This window comes from Egretta garzetta, unplaced genomic scaffold (assembly GCF_000687185.1).
Source record: "Egretta garzetta isolate BGI_Z169 unplaced genomic scaffold, ASM68718v1 scaffold442, whole genome shotgun sequence".
NCBI lineage: Eukaryota > Metazoa > Chordata > Aves > Pelecaniformes > Ardeidae > Egretta > Egretta garzetta.
In genome coordinates, this window is record NW_009258961.1 from 1,885,892 (window position 1) to 1,900,977 (window position 15,086).

The 15,086-nt window shown below is 39.9% G+C and overlaps 1 protein-coding gene across 1 annotated transcript in view; it reads right to left on the reverse strand.

Moving 5' to 3' along the window:
- ABCC4 (ATP binding cassette subfamily C member 4) overlaps positions 1-15,086 on the reverse strand; it is a 154,296-nt gene that overhangs the window by 44,440 nt on the left and 94,770 nt on the right. The window contains exons 21-22 of the mRNA XM_009634600.2: positions 3,525-3,675; positions 2,773-2,892 (exon numbers count right to left, since the gene is read on the reverse strand). Coding sequence (XP_009632895.1) covers positions 2,773-2,892; positions 3,525-3,675 — 271 coding nt within the window. The remainder of the gene's footprint in view (positions 1-2,772; positions 2,893-3,524; positions 3,676-15,086) is intronic.

A 15,086-nucleotide genomic window follows, 5' to 3' on the forward strand; every position in this document is an offset into this window, starting at 1 on the left:
TAACCTCTTAGTCCTGTTTACATCAACTCTAACTGCATATGCCTGACCAGACATTTAGCAGCTGGTTTCATTAAACAAGACATTTGATATGGTCTGATGGACAGTCATACACCTAGGCACATAGAATGACATATGCAGAAGAAAGCGCCGCATCAAGTCACAAACCTAGTTCCAGAAATTTAATTCACCATACTAATTTAGGTACTCCTCTGAAACCCAGGAGGCAGGTGACCCTGGAAACAGTCTATGGCAGCTTCCTGGTGACATGAAAGGTCACTTTTGGTGCAACAGCATACTTGTAAGATGAGAAAATAGGACACTTGCATTGTAGATTTTTCAGCTCCAAGGTTTTGCTCCATTGATCCTGCTGTCCAGGAAGGTGCACTGAACTGCCAGCTTGAGGTGGGTCATTCTGCAACTTCCCTATGTACCCGGGGTCACTGTGCATGCAGGAAGGAATACGGCAATCGTGGGGACTAACAAAGACTCATCATGGTGTAATTTCTGATGACTCATGAGCTTGCTTATAGAGACGTTGCACTGGCAGGAAGGAAACTCAGCACAGCTTTTAGATGTTTTTAATCTAAAGGTTTTTTAGTATCAAATTCATAGGCATCCCTGAAAGACGGTTCAAAGCGAATGTCCTGCTTCCTAGGCTGAGCCCTAAATAGAGAGGAGGATACCACTCTAGCCAAAAGCGCTAAACAAAATCATTGCTGGTTGGGAGAGCTTTCTGCGATGCAGAATTTCAATTTCTTTGCGAGACTTAAGAACTCAGGACTCCAACTCTGTGAGCTAGTATGAAAGGTATCCTCTTCTATCAGCTATTACTTGCACACATGTAGTATCAAAGAATCATTCTGGGTGGAAGCAACCTCAGGAGGTCTCTAGTTCAACCTCCTGCCCAAAGCAGGGCCAGCTCTGAGGCCACGTTGCTCCATGCTTTATACAGTTCAAGTCTTGAAAATCTTCATGGATGGAGCCTGTAAAGCATCTCTGAGCAACCTGTTCCTCTGCTTAACTGTCCTCATGGTGAGTAAGTTTTTTCCTTGCATCCAGGTTAAACCTCTCCACTCTCAACTTAGACCCATTTTCTGGATCTTCCCACCACATACCACTGTGAATAGCCTGACTATCTTCTTGGTAACATCCTTGCAGGTACTGGAAGGCATCTACTAAATCCTCTGTAAGCCTTTTCTACGAGTTGAGCAGGCCCAGTTTCCTCAGCTTCTCCTCACATGGTGTTCTCTCCTTTTAGTCCCCTGACCATCTTAGTGGCCCCTGCACTGAACTCACTCCGGTTTGTTAAGCAAGTTTCCTGTATCTGGGGATCCAAAACTGGATGCAGCATTCCCAATGTGGGCTAACAAGTGCGGAGGGGGATAATCACTTTCCTCCTTACACTGGCTGTGCTCCTGTTAACACAGCCCAGATGTTGTTGGCTGCCTTTGCTGTCCAGGGACACCACTGGCTCATACTCCCCCCAAAGGACCAAACCCCCCCCACCACACTAAGCAAGCTGTCAGACCCTGAATACTCTCGTGGGAGAGACACCAAGACTAGGCATGGAGGTACACAAGAGTGCAACTATAAGCACTGAAGCTTGATCTCAAAAGCAAGTTCCTGAACTGCCCAGGAGGGGTGCTACTGACAGTTTTGTTAGAGAGATGCATAAAATCAACTGGAAAAGAGTGTGTTTATGTTCCTTAGGTGCGACCTTAAATACAAGATAATATTTCTTTTAAAGGTCACGGTCCTCTTTGTACAGTGAAACTTCCATATGCTGTTTATTGACTAAAGGTGTCTTTTAATACAAAGCTTAAAAAACAACTTTGTGTTCCCTCACTATCAGCTACTGTAAAATTCATTTGTTTGGATAACTAGTGACTTGAAAATATTAAGAAATGGGGAATTCAAAGCTGGAGGTGCCTCCCTGGAAGATGTTTCCCCAGTCACTAGTTACTGGGCTCAACATGGAAGTCAGTGTGCATGATTCTACAACCTGTGATAAACTGTACTACTTCAGAAAAAAGCAGTTGGTCTGGTCTGAAACCTTAGGGGTCTATAAATTACAAAAAAGCCATAGAATATACTTGTATGTCTTAAGACAGGGAAAATTCAAGATCTTACCTAACAAACACAAAATTGCAAACCTGCATTCTGCTGCATTTTGAAAAACATTGCAATAGAGAAAACATAATTGACAGAAGGTAAAGAATCACAGCGCAAACCTGAATTATATTACTTATGCTTGCAGAATACTAATATTTTACACCTTCTGGTCATGCTAGTTCCGTATATTAGATTTGAGCCCTCAAACCTGCTCAAAGTAAGAAAAAAGTGAGATTTTTGAAACTTTTCCAAGAAGATTTATATTAATCATCTCTGCCCACTCCTAGCACACTACTTAATATTAAATGCTTCATAATATAGCTTGTTTCCCCCTTCCCCCCATCTTTTTAAAGATGAAATCCAGGAAAATGTCAAAAATGATTCTTTAAATATTCTTAGCAGGCATACTTTAAAATGTTTATCTCAGACATTGTTAAAACATATGCATGGGTATCTCAAATGATATTACAGCCCAAAGTAAACTCGCAAATCTTTACAGATAATAACTTTTTTGTTCTAACAGAGAAATTTTACCCTAAAGAGACAAATGCACAGCTCCCACTGATTTTAATGTACATTATATACATGTCGCCGAGGGCATAAGATATTTCCCTCCTACAGAGCAAAGTATTTGATTTTTCACGTCAATTTATCACAAACCTGAGTGGAGGTCTTGGTGTGCATCAAATAATTTTTGAAATCTTTCCTCTGCTTTCAAAGCCCGAATAGTCCAAAGTCCCTGGAGAGACGACGACAAGTGGGAGAACACTGGACTTCGAGCTACAAAGGGAAATGAGAGTAACTTAGCAATAGCTGAAGGACTACATTTAATTCTTTTTGTACCACACTAATCTTTAATCCCACTACTTTACATTTAAACATACAAGTTACTGTACTGTATCCTTTTAGAATAAATATGTGATATCTTTAATCAAAGCCCTCTTACTCAATTAGAATCAGTCAGACAGCCAGGCAGATTAATTTATACAAAAATGTCTTACATTTTTAACAATAGCTGTCACTGAAGAAATTCTTTGAGCTTTATTAATGACATGAGGCACCCATGTTTGTTATTCATAATGCTTAATATTTCATATCAAAGGCAAGCTAAAGTCAGGCACAAGAGTCAGATTAGGTCAGAAACACCATTAGTATGTGCATGCAAGGTCCCAAAGACCAGCAACTTAGCATGTTCTTAACTAGCTTTACTTACAGATAGTTAAACCTAAGGTTTATCATTATGGAAAACAGGAGTTAAGCATATAATTCACTAGTTGAGAACGAAGGCAATAAGGAAGTTATTTGCATAGCAAAAGAAAAAAAATCTTTGATGGATTGTCTGTAAAATACTAGCATTTCACATAATAATAAGCAGGGTTCAAACTAACATTAAGTCCCGCCAAACTACATACTTGTGGATTCTAGACGTTTAATATCTCTTGAAGTGTCTAAGAAATATCGTCGAAGAAAAATGAAAAGAACAAATAGTGGAATTAAGGGGATGAGTATCCAAGGAATCACTGCCACAGCCACAGCCACCACACCAAAAATCTGTAGGAGAGTCTGCAACACAATAGAAACAAAATAAAAAACCCTTTGCCAGAAGAATTTAATTTAGAACAAGTATAAAACTATTTAACACTATTGAAACACTTAAATATTTAAACATAACTACCAAATTTAAGAGCGGATGCACTGTATAACATATAAGCGAGATCTATTTTTAAGCAACTTGAAGAAATTACAGTAATACCTAATTTGGTTAATCGTGCAGTTTATGGTTTTCTTATGCATTATTTGTTCTTCAAGAAATGTCTACAAAACTGGTTGACTGAACATTAATGTCTTACTTTGTGGACTATTCTGTGACTGCTGTAAAAAAATAATATATGATTGATGAAATAGACAACTAATCTTAGTTGATCCAAGATATATGGTGCATCAGGGGTATGTTTTTTCACTCCAGGTAAAAAGAAACTGGTGAAAGGCCAACTTTCAACACAGACTTGTCACTTTTCTCCTAAAGCCAACTTTGTCCCATTTAAAAAAAAAAAAACAGTATCGGAGAGAGTGACCTTTCTCTTTCCAAAGGATTGCATTGGGAACGTTACAAATAAGACAAAAGCAAAGACTGCAAAGAGAAGTGTCACAAGAGGCTTATTTTACCAGGTTTACTTAAGAGTACAAGATGAACAACTGGGCTAAACCTGGATTTACTCTAGTTATATTTACTAGATATAATGTGGAATGAAGCTTTGTTTTTTAGGACAGTGGATCCTGGCCCAAATTTCTGAATTAGATCTCACATTTGCTGCAGACCACTTCACATCGAACTTTCAGTTTGAATTCACTAAGAAAAGCAGTATCTGCACACACATTTCTTTCAGAACACCAGCTGTGTATGTATGTATGAATGCCAGGAGTCCTGGCACACTGAAAACAGGGTGTGTCCATGTGCTCCTTAAAAAAGGGGGAAAAAACCCCAAAAGAAACCCACCCTCTACAAAAAACAGGCAACTGGAATTCTAGCGCACCACTAAGTTCCTGTATTACTTTCATAAACAAACACCTTAGAAATGACAATATTTTCTAAAATGTCTCCATTCTATGGACTGCAGAGGAGCCACCTTCTTCATCATCACATACGATGCACAAATAGATTCCAGCTGAACTTTGTGGCGGCCTGATTTTTGGGTCAAACGTGAATTAGTCACTACCGGGTCCCAAGAACGTGTGTCTTACAGCAAAAAGGTTTCTGTCCCTTTACCTGTGCATTGAGTTGGAAAAGTTAAGCAACGCGTCAGCTGAGGTCAGATACCAGAGAGCTACCTGGATTTTCAAACAGTTTCAATGGAAGTGCCTGTGAAACATTGCATTTCCTGTTGGGCTTCTGGTAGCCCACACACACACACTCTAAAGCCAAAACCGAGCACAACCTTTTCCCCTACATCTGTTTTTTTCTTGAGGCTTCTCTGACTTTACCCTAATTTCACCTGACCAAACAGCAAACCCACACACCTTACGCATTACAACTGCATGAGTCAGCACAATTCAGTCTTCGGCTCTAGGCAAGATCTTAGCTCGTGATAGAAGATTTATCAGCGTAACAGCCTTGCATCTCCCAGATCCTGAAAGCACATTATAGGGTCTCATAAATCTATTAAGGATGTAAATAGCTATAGGGTAGATATGGGGTAGAAGCTCTGAAGGAAGCTGCATTACCACTACAATGCTCATCTGTGGGTTAAGGTGTTGACGGCATCACGTTGTTTGACCTTCTAGATACATACAGTAGATTGCAAACATTTTACCTAGATTTCATCATGAGGAGGTAAGGTGGCAGAGAGAGTGCATGGTATTTCACTTGGATCAATTATACACACGGTTATGTCAGCACAAAGCAAAACAAAGCACCCTGATTCCGCACTAGTGCTGCCGTCAGCCCTTCTCTACTTTCTACTTTTTTGGCGTTCTTTAAAACCCTTTAAGTGTATTTAATTTTTATCGTGGGATGAGAAGGGAAATAAATATTGCTGGCTCCCTCCAAATTTTCACCATTCTAGATCACTGTTTTTCTCAGTACTGCTCATTGCCTCTGCCAAGTCTGTCAGCCATCCATCCATTAGCCAGTTTCTAAAGGCTCCCTCACCTCCATCCTCCACGGCAAATAGAGATCGAAGTCTGTTCCTCCCTTCTGACAACTCACTCCCAAATCTGCTTTATACGCCTGCTGCCATCCCCTTCTCCCTCCGCCACCTCCTAGGCAGTCACAACAAAGCAGTCTCTGAAGTACTTCTGCCTCCTCATACCACCAGCTGCAAACCTGAAGTGAAGCACTGAGGAAAGCTGCTTCGAGGAAAAGAATTCTGAGGAAAATAAAAAGTTTCTTAATAAAAAATGAAAAAAAGCCAAACTGAAGTTTTAGTGACGATAATCCAGAATACGTTGCAAAGTGCTGGTGGGAGTGGGAGTAGAACTATTAGGATCCAGCTCATATAAACAAAGGCTTGCTATGGCGAAAATACAGGGAAGGAAAAGATGGTTAGGATGACTAAAGTAAAAATCTGACACCGCCTTTGGAAGGAATTTTAGATGAGCCTGCACCACCTTATCATTATAAAAATTTATGATAGGGTGGATCAGTCATGTGTGTTGTTTTTTTGGAAAACCAAACCTGCATATAAATTAACTCTTAATGAAGCAGTCTGAAAGCCAGACACAACTATTTGCAGACTGTAATCATGTAGTTACTGCGTGAGGTAAGGCAAAGGTTTTCGTTCCCAAGTTTCACAAGAGATAACTAACCTCTTCAGCTGAAGACTGCCCCAACTTCTAGCAGCTTCACTGCGTGCAAGCAGGAGGACCCAAGATAATCAGCAGGCTGACGATAACGATAACAGGAGCAGTCTGACTGCTCTCCTCTCTGGAGACAAGCGGTAAGCGAGGCATTCAGTTTGCACAGCAGGAAACGCTCAGGACTGGATATCTAAACCTCGTCTAGCAGGATCAGCTTACAACTGAAAACTGTAAGCATGCAAAATTTTCCTACATGAAGAAATAGGGCCTACGAAATCAGTATCTTTTACCGTATTTCTTAATTCTAGCATTTAAAAGTCTTCTGTACTGACTATGCAAAAAACAATAGCCAAATTTTTAAAAATTACATTTTATAGCTATTGCACAGTATTGGAAACAAGGCCACCTTACACAAAAGACAACAGATGTACAGGCTACCCAGACTGAAAAGACCTGGATGGAGAAATCTAGTTTGCTTCCAGATGGATCCATATTGTCCAATGTCCACCTTCAAGTTTGCTTCGTTTCTCTGGAGAAGGAAGAATCGCCCACTCACAGACTGCACATACTCTATCACTAGAGTACAGAGAAGCATGTGCTGTTTCTGTTGGGAGTCATCCTCTTGTTTGCAAGAGTCCCGAGAGACTTCCCTCATGCTTTGGTCAGTCACTCCATTCACTGTTGTTATTTTTCCTCAAGAAATCTCCTGTCTTATTGTCTCGCTAGAGCAAACATGCCCTCCTATAACCCTCTGGGGAAGTGAATGCTCTGATCAGCACATTCACTTGCAAAACACGTGCTTTCCCTTCATCTTCTGATGACCTACATAATCGTAATTCTTACAGGTGCTGAGAGTGGCATTCTGGAGTTTCTGTCTCAAACAGGTCTTGATCGAGGAAGAACATGGTATTTCTCTACCACAACCATGCAATAGAAAAGCATTTAATGTGAAGTAAAGAAACAATAAGAAAACACCTGTAACAGTCTGGAAAAACATGGGAATTACATGCTATAAAGCCATACATAAATCACAAGCTATAAGCTTTTCCCTTTCTTGCAGAAACTGTATCATTTATATAATGTTACGAATATTACGACAAATTTTAAGCCATTTGAAGTCATTTAATAAAGCTGACAGGACAAAAATGCCAAAGCAAAATTTAGAGAGTTCAAGATGTCTCATAAGAATGTCAACCATCCTATAGATGACTGCCATTCTGTATCAGTTACACCCTGAGCTCAATATTTCATGTTTGGCACATGTACTTCTTTGAAAAAGGCACCTGGCCTTCCCGTAGAGATGTTTTGAACCCCTCAGGTCTGATGGCACTTTGTTCCAGTGGGTAGGTACCCTTATTTCTTAGAGTCCTTTATCTGCTTGTGAAAGTACCTATCAATCACCTTTGTCTTCTAATGAGCTCAACAGAGTCAGACCTTTGAGGTCGTCCATTTTTCTCCATCATTCAAAATGAAATTTTGTCTTTTTTTTTTTTAATTTTTTTTTTAAAATGGACCTTACAATTTATTTCAGCATCTCTTATAAAATATAAGGGGTACCATGCAGTTGTGTAAGTGCCTAGTGTGATGAATGGTGCCAAGCTGGGTTTGACAGCTATGATACAGCAGCTACTACCCTAGGAACCACACCATTCTGGACTTGCAGCTGGTGACCTGGTGGGATCTCTATTGAATGACTGGAGCCCAAGGGATGGTATTTGAGACTCAGAGACCTGAATGTGTGAGTCTACATGTGACCTACATAGCAAAGCTCCTGTCCTATTTGGCTGAGTTTAGGGTGTCATTCAGCTAACCTTTAAGTGGATACCTAGTTACCTTACGGCTGAATATTTCCCAAGAGTCCCCTAACTGTATTGACTACGTGCCCTCTGACTACAGCAAAGTAAGCACCCAAAGCCCAACAAGCAGATACCTAAATTTTGAAGACTGTATCTGCAGTCAAAGCCCATCCAAGAACTGTGGTGTTCCAGGACCAGCTTTACCAATATTTAAGCAGAAGTCAAACACACCTTCCCCCCCGCCCCCAACTCCTGCTTCCTGGACCCCAATACGCACTCCCAAGGATTATACTAGCCCATGGACACTGCCACAAAGCCATACTAATCTAATAATAGCAACGGTGCATATCCTGGATTTCAAGTTTGCAACCTTAACTGCATTAACTTAGGGCACTCTCAGTCAGGCTGTGCTGTCTGAAGCAAAGCCAGGTCAAGAAACTACAAAACCCCACTCTGTTCATACTTGCTTGGCATCACCCTTCCTCCTCCTCCCCTCCCCCTGACTAAAATTATTTCCTCGTTGGCTCTGCCAAATAACTGCATGCACAATCAATCCCTAATCCAGTTCTGACATTTTCTTTTTCCTTAAATACTTTTTTTTTCTTTGAACACACTTTTTCAAACCGGACTTTTTGGACTGACTGTCCCACAGCTCTGTTACAGCACAACTGCAGAGGCAGCTGGCTACCCTGGCACAGCAGAGAACAAGCTTCCCGGGGGAAAAGACATTGCAATGAGCAGATCAGAGCAATAAACACTTCATTTGGGCCAGCTGCATCCAGAGCAGCATATCGAACCACATAGTAGATTTTGTGTTTTTTTCTCTTTTATTACAAAAAAAACCAGAAAACATCCACATAGAAACCCTTTACCTTTGTACCATAACCCTAGTACATAAAAAGTTCTACTTCATTTTACTCACTTAAAGTGGCCAAGTTGAGGCGTGTAGTCTTGTCTTTAAACTACCTTTTTAATAAAATTTACGGGTTTTCTTTCGGAACTGGTTAAAAAAGTACATATGGCTATTTATACTATTGCCTGCATCATACTGTCAGGAACAGATTTGTCTTGAGAAAAAGATTTGTCTTGAGAGAAAAAGTAATGAAGACTTATGAGTACAGGAGAAAAAGTGTTGCACATAACTCCAATATTTAAAAGACATCTCAGACGTCGTCCTTTTCTGAAGCAACCAGTGACAGCAATCTTTGACGGAAATGACAGCTCTCAGTCAGTGTTAATTCAGCTTTAGAAAAACGTGTATCCATGAGAAAATTGGGAATATAAAGACAAGACAACCAATGCACTGAAAAGAGAAAAAAAAGGCACAGCTGGGAAAGAAATGAGAATTGTATTTTCAGATAAACTGAGTGGAAAAAAAGTAAGAACTAAATACTGCCAAGCTCTAAAAGCTTCAAAAACAGCAAGCTCACCTTATCTTCTGCAAGACATCCTCTCCCCTCTGAATCCTGCTATTTGCAATTAGTCGACAAGAGGTTACCTAACTAAATCCATATGTCACTGCAAATGGGCTGAATACATCTGTCAGATATACTACAGAAATGTATTCAAAATTCCCAATCACATCCTTAGTGCTAGTACCTTCTATTTGTTCTTGTCGCTATAAGATAGTCTTCCTGGATCATTGTTTTTCCAAGCAAACAAGCATACACTTAGCTCCTCAGGGCAAATGTTTTCTGTGCCACCAACATGCTCATTCATCTGACTTGGCATGCTTTTACCATTAAGCGAGAAGCCTCACTTAATGGTATTTGTTTGAGATCAGGGCGAACTGTGTCCAATTGTTCTTTAACAAGTGATCTTATAATAAAAAGGGTGTTTTCTTTAATACATCGGCACTGCCACCATTCTGTTGTATTTAAACAGCATCCTATCGTCAATAATCTCCTACCCTACAACAAGGGCTCAAAATAGCCTTTCTGGGCACCCTGGGCCAAGAGGTTTAGCTGTCTTATGCAGGTCTCGATCACAACAGCAGTTCTCAAAAATCACAGTCCATATGTTGTCTGAGACTTCCAGATATCGATGCTTTAGAAACAGATGCATAGTCAAGCTCTGGACTTTGTGGTTTTGCCAGACACTCAAAAATACTCATCCATTAATACTCTGCATTACATTCCTACATCATATAGAGGTTATTTTCCTTTTTATAATAAATTATCTTCACTCACGTAAGAAGTTAGTTGCCAGGACCCCTTGGCCATGGTAATAAGTTACTTCCAGCTAATCCAGATTTTCCATGAAAAAACAAGCTTTTATCAGGGCCAAAGCTATGGCCTCTACTTATCACATCTCTACACATACATCTCTACATGCGGCTCCTATTGATACCCACTGTACATGGAAACCAATACCGTTGCACAAAAAAGGACAGTGCCAACATCCATTCTTGTAAATTTCTGTGGACAATGTATTTTTCTATTTATAAGCAGTAAAAAGTTGAGGAGGACCTTTAATTTGATTTTCTCAAATGCTTTTCTTCTACTGCACCTTGTGTCCACCAGGCACTTCTGTACGAAAGTGTTCTCAGTGATTTGGGCAGCAAGGTACGACTTTGCAATGAGGATCTAAAGTGAGAGATCCTCTTCTTGAAGATATAGGAAGCTAGTTACAACTTTATTCTGCTCTCCCTATACAAATGATATAAAAAGTTAATACGTTTTGTTGTTCAGCCGTGTTAAGTTTGTTGTCTTCTGTAAATGTCCACAGTCCCTGGCTATATTCTTACACTGTTCTTTTCCCAAGGGAAAAACCACAAAAAGTCATCACATAAACTATAGTGCTCTTTGTATCATGACAAATATGTTGTATCTTCCCAGTGAACACCTCAGATGCCAAGCACAATTTTACATGGTAGCTTGAGGAAACAGAATTAATCAGAGAGTGTAGAACATGCACACACACATGCTTTGCTTTCTCAACAGCTCTTGCCAGAACCTGCCTGAAACAATACAGAAAAATGTCTGGCACCACCCAACCCTCCCAGAGTTACTCTTCTTCTAAGGTAGCGGAAAGCATCCCTTTCCACTATATTAATTTAGGGATTTTGTGACTCCAATACCCCCCGCCATTGCCAAGCATGGTCACTTTGTTGGTTCTTCCACTTGCTTCAAGATTCCCAGAGCAATGCATTTTTGTATCTCCTCTATCAGTCCCTGTGGCCAAGTAACTGATACTTCTGAAGGAAAATAAAGAATGGCTTGACAATTTCTGTTCCCTTCCTACCTCCTGGAAGCCATTTCCAAAACTTTTCCCCAACTATATAAGCCCAAGACAGCCCCACTGAGCACAGACGCAGATGAAATAAAAACATTTGATTCAACAATGGGGACAAGTGGTAATAGTTTTAAACTAAAACGCGGTAGGTTTAGACTAGATATAAGGAAGAAATTCTTTACAATGAGGGTAGTGAAACACTGGAACGGGTTGCCCAGAGAGGTAGTGGAGGCCCCATCCCTGGAACCATTCAAGACCAGTTTGGACAAGGCTCTGAGCAACCTGATCTAGTTAGCGGTGTCCCTGCCCACTGCAGGGGGGTTGGACTAGATGACCTCTAGGGGTCCCTTCCAACCCAAAACATTCTATGATTCTATAAATGGTGGATTTCCTACTTTGTTCATTGCTCATATGTTTAGCACTTTATCAGCAGAGGCTGATTCACCAATATTTGTCCTTGGTCTTATTGCACTTGCAACCCTTCTAAAAGCAGTTTTTCTTTCAGTGATAATTATTGCTTTCATTCCATAGAAGGGGCACATATACATAGGGCAAAACAGAAAAATCAGGAAGTATCTCACTGCTTTCAGGTTATTCCATTGCAGAAGGCAGATCTTAGCAATTTGATAAAAAATGATGCAAAAAATGGATAGCAAAAGTACAAAATTCACAGTACAAAACTCTGAATTCTGGGGTAGATAAACAGGGAATGGACCACAGAAAGCAGACAGGTTCTCATGCTCTCCCCAGATAGCATCTCCTACCACTACTGCTGACCTAGATGGACCACTGCTGTGACTGGCATTATTTAGTGTTCTCCTGGTCTAGTCCATTAACTTATGCTAAAATACTGTCCACTGTTCCCATGAGGAATTCCTCTGAGCTAATGAAATGATGATGTTATCATGACCTTTTCATCCATGCTGTGCACATTTTTTCCCAGTTTTTCCAAATGTCTGGCAAAATTTTGTTTACAGATGCTGCTGCCCCATATGCTGCAGTTCTGCAAACTCCATCTTTGAGCTATATAGACTTTCCTGCCTCAGGCTTCTTGGCCCTCATGGCCATAACGCCCAAGCAGCCCCGCGCCTGCCCCAAGGATACCTCCATTTCAACTGCATGACCTTTTCTGCTCAGCCAAGTCTAATTGTTTTGCCAGAAGTCAATTCTGGGTCTTTCAGCAACTTTACAAGCTTTGTACTACATTTGAACTGTGGGCTCTTCTGTTAAAAAAGAGTATCAGTTCTTCAGTAACACAGCTCTTCAGCCTACAGCAATTACAAGCTTTTAACCATTTTACTGTTTGTTCTTGCTATTTAAAAAACACTATTCATATATTTATTTTTAGGTGGAATGAAGTACTGCTCATATTTCTGTAAGTTCCACAGCAGCCCCTCTGCCCCAGTTAAACTGAAAACTATGAAAAATATTAAGGATTACAACATCAGCTGTTCTATGAAATAAATCTACCTTCTGTTCTTGTCTGGTTGCAGATACGCAAAAAATGCTTTTTAGCTTGTCTCTGGGTTTCTTCCTAACTTCCTCAGCGCTTTGCTACTCTGATAGGGCTATACAATACTACTTTCCTATTCAAAATAAACTCTTGACTCATAATTCTTCAGTACTACATTCTGTTCAGTGATTACTCAGCTCCTGGTAGCTTAATGGTGGCCTGATGCTTTCAGCAACCATATTTTAACTAATCTGCACCAGTCTCTCACCACACCATCAAGTTTCACCCAGTTCAGCAATTCTCTGCAGGTACAGAACCTAGTGGCATCTAAAGAAGGAAAACAAAACTTCTTTGGCAGAGAACAAACATTATTTACTGTGGTAAGTGCATGCTCATTCATAATTTGTTACAAATATGCTCCAAGACCATCAAGGAGACTTTTCAGAAGTTAACTTATCACAAACCATCAACAAAGACACACTTACCAAAGTAACTGATACCAGGTCTGACCCCAAAATCCAGACTTTCTATCAGTGAGGAAAATGATTTTTTTTTCCACAGTATCACATTATTTTATCTCTACTATGTTATGTTTAACAGAAGGATGGACAACTGAATTGCGTACCAAAGCCAGCATGTTTTCAGTTTTAAAAGAGAAGATCTAAACCCATTAATTTAGCATACAAGTGACTTTCACAGTAAGACAGCTCTGCTTACTTGAACATTAGACTGATTTCAAAACCCACTAAGAAAAACAGAAAGAAAAAGAGATTTAGAAAATACAGTCACTCAGCATCCTATTCTTCCACATTGCAGAAATAGCTATTACTGAGCCCTTGAAAGAGCCTTTCTTAACACACAAATTTTTACTATTTCAAGAGTGCAATCCAAATGAATCCTTTTTTTTAAATGATACAAAACCATCTTGTAACACAGATGTAACACAAAGAGGTATAAGTTTCCCAAAGACATGTGACATCCAATTTCCAGCTGAACTCTCATCTTTTGCTGTATAAAACTGCCCACACTGCAGCCTCTACCTTTTGAAGAACAAACTTGTCTGGAGTTTTCAAATCAGCTGCCGAGTTCACCAGGCAGCCTCAATATCAGCTTCAGCAAGAAAAAAAAGCTCTTATGTTCTGCATGAGGTGCACACACAACCCTGGCAGCGCATTTCTATGAGATACAGTCTTTTTTTGCTAAAGATAATTCCTTGTCCCACGTGTTTGTTTTGGGCATAAATATGCACAATGATTTAACACACACACACGACAGCTATATGGCTTAGTAATTGAAATTACCTCCAAGTTTCCCCTTCCCTCTTGAATCAAAAGTGAAATCTCTAGTCCTTTTGCTGAACAGTGAAATCCTAATTTGTTCATAAGCACACATTGTCCTATCTATAGTATATCAGTAGTTTAAGGCAATCTAGAAGATTTGTACTTATCACCATTTGGAACAGGATTGTTACACTCTATGACTGACGGCAGAATTAAAAGATTTCTAGCTACTGTGAAGTGTTAGAAATGTTAATGATCTTCAGAAGTCTTAGAAATAATCATGAGTTTGAGCTACAGATGTGAAAGGTTGCAATAATGCTTAAAAAGTCAGGTAAATACCTATAAATAATAATAAAATTTCCACTCTGGCACCAAAAGCAGAAGTAGTATAGATAGAAAGATGGACCAAGAAGAAAAGGAGAAAACTGCAGAACCTGAGTTCAGGTACGTCAGAGTATTACTTTGCCCTCTTTCACAGTAAGAAAAGCAAACAAGAAAATACCTTCCAACAGGTATAAAGAGCCCCAGATGAATGGAATCTCTCTCTGGAACTTTTACAAATTTCATCTTAACCAAAAGGGGGGAGATTTCCAGACCACACAGAACTGGGGCACATCACCGGACTTCCATACAACTACCCTGCTTTCTAGTAGCAGAAAATGTATTGAGAGTAATCTGATAAAGAAAACAGAGAAACCAAGTTGGAGTAGGCAGATTTAAACCTGATCGAAATTTCGTATTTACGGGTTTCAGCTGGACATACCAAAATACTGCAAGAACAGCTATATTTTTGTCTTCCTACCGCTAAGCCACGATCTGTTCAAAATGTTAGAGAAATGCAGACTGCGTCGCATGACGCTCCCATGCTCTAGACAAAGAAATACAGAAGACAGGAATCCACTAAGTGAAAGTTAG